Below are 8,521 nucleotides of genomic sequence, written 5' to 3' on the forward strand. Positions count from 1 at the left end.
GGATAATAATCTCTGCAGACAGATGCATAACAGCATGATATTGATGGAGGGCTGAAGCTTGGAGAGAGTAATACCTTGCCCAGATAGCTACTAGACACTGCATGTGGTTTTGGCAGTGATTCGTAGGAACCCCCCACCCAAAAAAAAAAGACAGAAAAAATAAACCTCAACTTGTGCTTTTAATTACTTTTTTTTTTTTTGGTGTCTGAAGTGTGCGTCGGTGTTGGGTTTTCAAGTTGAGAGGGGAGGGGACCTTTTACAATGGACGACATCGTTCGTTTATGTGGAGATTTTTTGTCAGACTCTCGCCGTACGAATTTTCCATCTGGGTACCATCACTCGTCGTACTGCTCAGTTCTCATTTATCTAAAAAAGGATAACGCTTTAGTTTCGAGTTTTAGACATGCTCACTGCCATTTATGTATAATTCTGCCTCCCCATTTTTGTACATCTCCTTATGAATATACAAATTGTTCAAAATAATACATATTCTTAATTTTATTATGAGAAATTAACTTCTACTGAAATTTAGATTCAAGAACTTTTTTAACGGCCACGAAGCATCTCTATCTCCAAACAAAGAAAATAATTTCTGGGAAAAAGTAATTATAATATTTGGCAATAGGTTGGTCCACAATGGACATGATCTATAGACTTTTCCTTTTTCTATTTTTTTTTTCTTCTTAAATTCTAGCCATTTGGACCTACAATGCAGGGTGCACGTTTTCTTTTTATATTTTTTATTTTTTTGTCAGAAACATATTGAGCCTTAAGCCTAGACAATGTAAAGATGATAACTCATTCCTTTTATTCATTCAATTTTATTAATATTTGATGGGACGGATTAATTATACTATATTTTATGAATTAATATTTAAGTATTAAGATCGTGTTTGATGAAGTATGAAGAATATTTTATTGAAATTTCATTACTGTTGGAACCCTCCATTCCAGCACTTTATTATTATTATTATTATTATTTTAAATTCTAATAATTTTCAAGTGTTTGATGTATAGACACAAACTCACATTTGAGTCACCTTGTTTTCTGTGTTTATGGAGAGAGAGAGGGATCTTCACATAACGATAATAACTACCTACCCACAAGCATAAACATGTTTTTTACTCACAAAAGAGGAAAGCAAAATAAAAGAAGAAGAAGAAGGAGGAAGTAATTCATTAGAAAATGAAAAGAGAGCAAAAAGGGAAAGGGACAAACTAAAAATTGTAAAATTTGATTATAGCAGAGATCCAAAATAAAACTTTAGGATGTAGCCACCCAAAAAGGTTCCCAATTTAACAATCCTTTGTTCTCTAGTTCACCTTCTTTGCATCTGCTTGGTCTTTGAAATTCTTCCATCCCCATTTCAGCCCCAACATTCAAATGATTTTCCTCCACCTCTTTTTCAATGTACCCACTATTTTCTTTTTCCTTTCCGGTGGAGGCCGTATTTTCTTCCCTTGCTTCCTGTTCAAAATCTTCCTCTTCCTCTTGCTCCTCCTCCTCTTCTTCATCTTCTTCTTCAATGTCTCTCCCTTCCTCTTTATTCACGTCACTTTCAAACTCTTCTTTGTCATTCTCGTCTTCAATTATTGCTTCAGTTTCTTCTGCGGAGGCTACGTCTGTAGAGTCAAAATTAGAAGCAGAATCTTTGACAAAACACAGTCGAAGGCGGCCATGGCTTCTTTCAGCTTGGAAATTATAGTGTGTTGATGGGGCCTTGACGGCCTTGATTATCAACCTCCCATCTTCTCTGTGGGGCCTAACTCGAAGGGATTCTGATCCACTCATCGTTGTCAAGGGAGGCGGAAAACTACGAGAATTCGCTTTCCTAGCACCAAAAAGTTGACGAGGTTTCTGTTGCCCCCTTGTTGGAGAATTTCCTGCTTCCGACTCGAATGAAGACAGTTCGAAAATGCCCCTCTCAAAAGTGTCAGTCCCAGTTTCGCTACCTAAGTTCTCAGTACATAATTCCAGGCTCTTCTCGCTAAGCGTTGAGGGGTAACGCTTAACTACAGGATGTACATATGTATTCTCTTTCTCCATTGATTCTTTGGGACCCTGAGAGGTGTTGGACAGAGCTTGGAGGAAGCTCCACCCGCCCATATCAGGAGTTGGGATTGAAGACGTATGCTTATCTTCATCATGGCGTCTGTCGCTGAGTTCCTTAGTGGTGGAGTCCAAGGAGCAAGGTTTTAGGGCTAATTCAAGGGATTGAGAGAAGTGGGGTTTTGGTGAAGATAATCTGAGCCTCATTGTCCTTGACTCGAAAACCTGAGACTCAAGACAAGACTGCAAACCTTGGCAAACTATAGTTGCCATTGTAACAAGTTACAACAAACTATGACAATTGAAAGGCAAAAAACAGCAGGAAAAGCCGTCCCAAAAAGGAGCGCGTGGAGAGGCAGAGCAAAAACAGAGAGAAAGACAGAGGAGTGAAGCTTTGAGATTAAAATGAAGAGGATTTGGAGAGAAATAGGAGGAGAAGGAGATTGAACATGAAGGAGAAGTGAGGATTTGGGTGCGAATTTGTAGTCGCCAAAAAGTGGCAGGAGGTACAGTGTGGAGAGAGGTGGAGGAGAGGAGGGGGGACGCTTTTTACACCACTTGAAATATTCAATTCTTACTCTGCCACACACTGAAAAGGAGAATAAAGAAATAAAATATGTGGGGGAGCTAAAGGAGATTGTTATTATAATATTTTTGTTTTTGACTTAAATTAAAAATTTGAACTTGAGCAAAATAAAAGAAAAAAAAAAACCTCTTATGGGCAGAAATTTGGTGGTCTGTTAAGGATGTCCTCACATGGGCATGGCATGAATGTAGTTAAAGAGAGAGACAGATAGGGTAGTAATAATAATCCAAAAAATTACCAGCTTCGCTATTCCATTTTCTTTCCTTCCAAAAGAAAACCAACAAAAGGCCACAAAAACAAAGGATTCTCTCGTATATTTCTTGATACTTTGATAGTGATGGATTTTCTTTTTCCTCCCCCACATCTTTATCTAAACCATCTCATTGTTTTATGTATTATGTATACACATGGTGATTTTATGTCTCCTGAGTCAAACCCTAGGTTGATTGCTTTCCACGCTAATAAATTCAACAATAAACAACATCTCTATCCTATTGATGCCCACCCACTGTTAATCACCATTTTATATATATATATATATATATATATAACTACGATTTATTAAACCGAATCGACCACAATAAATGAGTCGATAAGATATATATAAAAATTTCTTAATAGTTAAGAGTTTAAATTCCCCAACTCTTTAAATATCTATCAAAAATTAAAATTATTTAATGATGTTACCTCTAATTTACTTATCTTTTAAGTGAAATTTAGATATTTTATTCTCATATGAATCATTTATCACCTTAGTTTATGTTTATCCTAAATTTATAATGGATGTTATCAAGAGACCCTTTTAAATAATAAATAAATAATTCCTTTCATTTCTTTTCATTTATTTTAAATTATAGATCTCTTTATTTTTTTATAATAATTCATTTATTTACTTTATGATATAATCTTATTTAATATATATTTAAAATTAAAATTTATTGATTTCAATAATACTTTAATAATTAAGTAATACAAATTAAGAGATATTGATTCAAAAATATAATACAAAATTTATTTCTTTAGTCCATTTTTATATGTCGTTTAAAATTTTCACACAGTGATCAATGAAACAATAAACCTCTAAAATTGCAACAAAATATTCCTTAAAATTAACTAAATTATTTTTTTAATTTTTTATTAATATATTGATAGAAAAATAAAGTAATCAAGAAGTAAGAAAAAAAATAATTGATAAAAAAAAACTTATCTAAACTAATTATAATATATATAAATTTTTAATGTAAAATAATAATAGAGTTTATATAAAAATTATATTTTTTTATATAAATCCAGTTTAGGTGGAAAGAAGGTAAAAATGTGACCATGGGAGTTGAGTAAGAAAAATAAAAGAAGAAAATCAATGTTTATAGCAGATAACATATGCTTCATGGATTAATGATGATGTTTTAGTTTACAAAAAAGAAAAAAGGAAAATTAGTGACAGGGCGACCGGCCAGCCCGACCGGATCGAGCCCACCAAGGATTCAAAGAAAAGGTAGTTTGTCATGGTGAGTCCCACTTGACATGACCTGCATGTTAACTTGCTGATTATTCAAACCAGATCATCATAAATATTGTGCACAGTTCCAACGAATTCAAATTCACAGATTTTATCATTCAGACAGTGAAATCTATAATTTAGTTTTTCAAAAAAAAAAAAAAAAAACCTAGTTGTTTAATTGTTTTGGGTTTGATCTGTGTTAAATTTGTGGCCTCCCATTAACCCTCCAACCAAAAAAAAAAAAAAGAAAAAAATGGTGCGACCATCACTAGTTGTACGGACATGTCAAAAAGGCAGTTGAAAAAGAAACAAGTGATCCTCCACTAATGCAACTTTTGTTTGTCGGCTAGGTGCTAACTTATGATTATGAATCCTACCCTCTCTTTCTTTCTTTCTCTCAAAAATATCAACGCTCAGGAAGAAGAAGAATAGTAAGCACTTAACCATGTGGATATACAACAAATGGCCTACCCTAAAAATCTTAAACTAATGGCTATATGTAAAAGTTGGCGGTGCAATTTTATTTTAAGATTTGAAGGAAGAAGGTGGTGAGATTTCCAAGTCTAGAAATGAAGGATTCGTTGCACCATTTAGAGTAAAAGAGTGCAACTGGCACCATTAGCCATTATAAATCAAAGGAACGTGTACTCTCCACTGTATCAAAAGCTTTTCAATTCCCCGTTGCTTTTCTGTGATTACACATGCATGAACTAACTTCGCTATCATTCTTTTTCTATCTCCTTTTACCACTATTTTATTTGCAGTTTCCTGTAACATAAATATTTTCGAATATAATTAAGGAAAATCTTATAAATTATGAGGAGTTTCTTAAATTAATTCCCATTTGTTTCTGATAAATTCTTCCATTTTTCACTTTCTTTCCAATAGTAGTGGGAAGTATATATGTATATCATGTTTAATTTTTTTTTTTGCTAGAAAGTTTGAGTACTTAATTACTTTTATAGAATTAATCAATTGATGCAGTTACAATGTTTCAAAATTTGATCAATAACAACACCATTAATTATATATATATATATATATATATATATAATATGAGTATTTCATAATTTTACAATAGATCAAACTAAAAGTTTCGAATTTAAACTTTCGTTTGTAGCTAATTGTAAAATATATAGGATGAAGGAATTGAAGGATAAAATCAAGATTTAATGAATCATCAAAAAACTAGAAAATAAATCACTCAGATAAAAGATAAGCAACTACTAAATACAGTTTCACGCGGTGGTCTGAAAGGTAGGCAGGGCCACAATCTATGCAACATTACTAGATCTCCAAAAACTAGATCTTTTTTATAAAATATATATATATATAATTGAAAAATATATAGAACAAGGAACCTCCAAAAGATTGAGATCAAGCATATCAAGTTTTTGTCCGTGAAATAATCTTCTTACAATATCTTTTTTTCACAAATATACAGGACAGGACTACTCCAGGCTCAATTATTGTACTCACTAACTCATTTGTTTACGTTTATATTTGCACTACACACTTAAATTTAATTTGCAGCTCCAGAATATATATATATATATATAGAGAGAGAGAGAGAGAGAGAATATCATGGCCTTTCAATTTATCAATTACTAGAATTGCTTAGCAAAGACCAGCTAGCAAAGCTGCCGACTGCTTATTACCTAAAAAAATTAGATTGCAATATTGGCAACTAGTATAAATAAAACTCAAAAACTCTGCAAGTACACCCCAGTTCCCCTTATAATAAATGGAGCTAAGAACATATCTTCCCTTTTAAATCTTGATGACCTGAACTACATATCTGTTGTCAGTGGGAAAGTTCTTGAAAAAGCAGATCAGGAACAGCTCATCCCTCGAGATAAAAGTCATTACCACAAACATAACCTAAATGCTCTTTTTGTGATCAAAAGGGATTGAGTTCAAGAAAAAGCTGCGTACTATAAACAAGGCTTTCTTTCTTGATGCTTGCAAAGCATATGGAGCTTCATGTACTGTGACCTAGAAATATAGATACATAAACCTAATTAAAACAGTACTGTATCAATTGTGGTCCTAGCTAATTCTTAAAGTGCAACCCTACAAAAAGAAATAAAGAAAACTTGGCAACCTTTGGCAGCTCTAAACGAGCATGCTTTTCAAAACTTTCCTAGTATAAAAAGCTTCTTTAATTGCCAGTAAGACCCAACAACAATTATGTGTGCATGACAAAGCTCTGAGCATCAAATTAATTTGATCATCAGAATCTACATGTGTTTTAAGCCCTACGCTCACTTAATTAGTGATGGGTTAGAGAAAGAAATGAATTGTTGCATCAGAATCCATCAACTTTTGTTTGATTAAGTAATATGGGAATCTTTAACCTGGAATGCGTCATGTCTCTTTGGCCTTAAGTGGTATATTTTTTTTACAGACTTTGCTAAGAAAGACAAGAGAATCCAGTTCGTGGCTTACATAAGCATGTAAATAAAGCACACTGCCTACCTTTTTGACCAATTTGTAGTGCCAGCTTTTCTCTTCTTTTCTTTCCATTCTCTATTAATAATTACAATAGTAGGAACAACTAACTATACAAAGGAAAAGCCTACGTAATCCATGCAAACTTGTCATGGAACTAATGGCCATTTTATTGCTATTTATAATTAAGGAGCTGAAGTATATATGCATCGAGCCCATGAAAAAAAAAAAAAAAAAAGCTTTTTAAGAAGCAATAACATGTAAACATCAAGGGTTGAAGGCTTAATAATTAGCTTACGTCTCGTGACTGTGACTAGACATATAATGAGTCTAAGAGAATCTCCCACTTGCATGCATGAGCAGCACTTCCGCAAGTTGATTTTGATGATTAATCAGTATTTAATTAAGTAAATAATTAATTAAGGATCTGTCATTTTCATAGGATGTTGAATTACAAGTTTCTGAATTTATCAAATTAATTTGCAAGTGTTAGTTTGTTAATACATATTTTTCAAATTTTAAACTTTTTTTTTTAATTTAAAGTGGACTAGTACTTTTTTTTTTCTTAATATAAAGGTGAATAGACAAAGGGAATAATCTTTCACGGATTAGCTTAGAAATTTTATGCGCAGTTACATGACAATTGAAGAAAACTTGCTGATTAAGTCTCAAGAAAATATATAGTTCATTAACCATTAGCCATTAATTAGGCAGATTTAGAATGCTGTCAACTATTTTGGCTCAAACGTACACATATTTTCAACTTCTTATCTGTACGTTAATAGATATATTTTTTAATATACTTTAAAATAAGCTTTCAAATTAAAAGTTTGGTGATTGAAAAGAAATGGAGGTAGAAGTTGGGGACATTTATACAGTAGAATCTTGAAGAGTTGGTAGTGGCAGGCGATAATCATGTTAAATTTAGAAGGTGGCACAAGATTAGGTTAATTTTTGTTCTAGCAGAAAGCGACATTGCTGACCATCAGCCTGCACATAAACAGCATATGTTGTTCAAACATGTTTATGTCCCTAATTAGTGGGGAGAGAGATAAGTACTATACGTGTCTCTTACAGATTTTTCTATGAATTCAAACTCCCAAACAGTTTTTTTCATTAATTGATTCTCACTGTACACTATTATATCTAACATGATAGTATGACCTCTTTCCACTCTTGTTATTCTTCAAAGATTCTGTAAAGTAATTAAACCACCAACATTGTAACTAAAAAAATTAAATAATAAAGTTTACGTTTTATTCAAAAAAAAAAAAACATGGAGTAACTGCTCTACCCAGGATTGAGCAATTAATTAAATAATAAATATTTATGAATTAATTATATGCTCAAACAACTTCACAAAAATTATTATTTAAATAAGTGCATGCAATACTTGCAGCGCACAATTAATTACCAAAGGTAATTTTTTCGATCAGTTATACATACCAAAAAAAGAATTAATATATTTAATATAATTTCTATTATAAGGTATGTACAGAAGCAACAAAGATATTTACATAATTAGAACAATGAGTAGATAAATAATTTTTTTAAAAAATTAATAGGCTTGTTTTTTATTTAACTTCTAACTATATATGGTAACTAAATCTTATATTAATTATTTTCCTTTAATATTATTAAAATTTAGGGAGTAAAATATTTTAAATTTTAATATTTATCATGATAAATATGAGAAATAAGAGCTTAATAATTCTATAGTATTAAGCCGCAACTCCATCAAATTTTTCCTCGTTTGCTCTGAATTGCTCATTCAGAAAAAAACGTTATAGACATATTCTCAAAAATTTTGACAATATATTCTACATAACCTTCAAAATTTATTTATCGGTCTGTAAATAGATAGCCGACAAAAGTAAATTTATTAATCTCAATTTTATTAATGTTAGCGGTTAAATATGGACGGAATACCTCA

General features: G+C 31.9%; 1 protein-coding gene across 1 annotated transcript; it reads right to left on the minus strand.

The window, feature by feature from the left end:
- Positions 1-1,153: 1,153 nt before the first annotated feature.
- LOC110601202 (protein FANTASTIC FOUR 3) lies at positions 1,154-2,689 on the minus strand. The gene has a single exon (XM_021738256.2). The coding sequence runs from the start codon at positions 2,321-2,323 to the stop codon at positions 1,265-1,267; it is 1,059 nt and encodes a 352-aa protein (XP_021593948.1). The 5' UTR covers positions 2,324-2,689; the 3' UTR covers positions 1,154-1,264.
- Between the last annotated feature and the right edge of the window lie 5,832 nt (positions 2,690-8,521).

This window comes from Manihot esculenta, chromosome 15 (assembly GCF_001659605.2).
Source record: "Manihot esculenta cultivar AM560-2 chromosome 15, M.esculenta_v8, whole genome shotgun sequence".
Classification (NCBI taxonomy): Eukaryota; Viridiplantae; Streptophyta; class Magnoliopsida; order Malpighiales; family Euphorbiaceae; genus Manihot; species Manihot esculenta.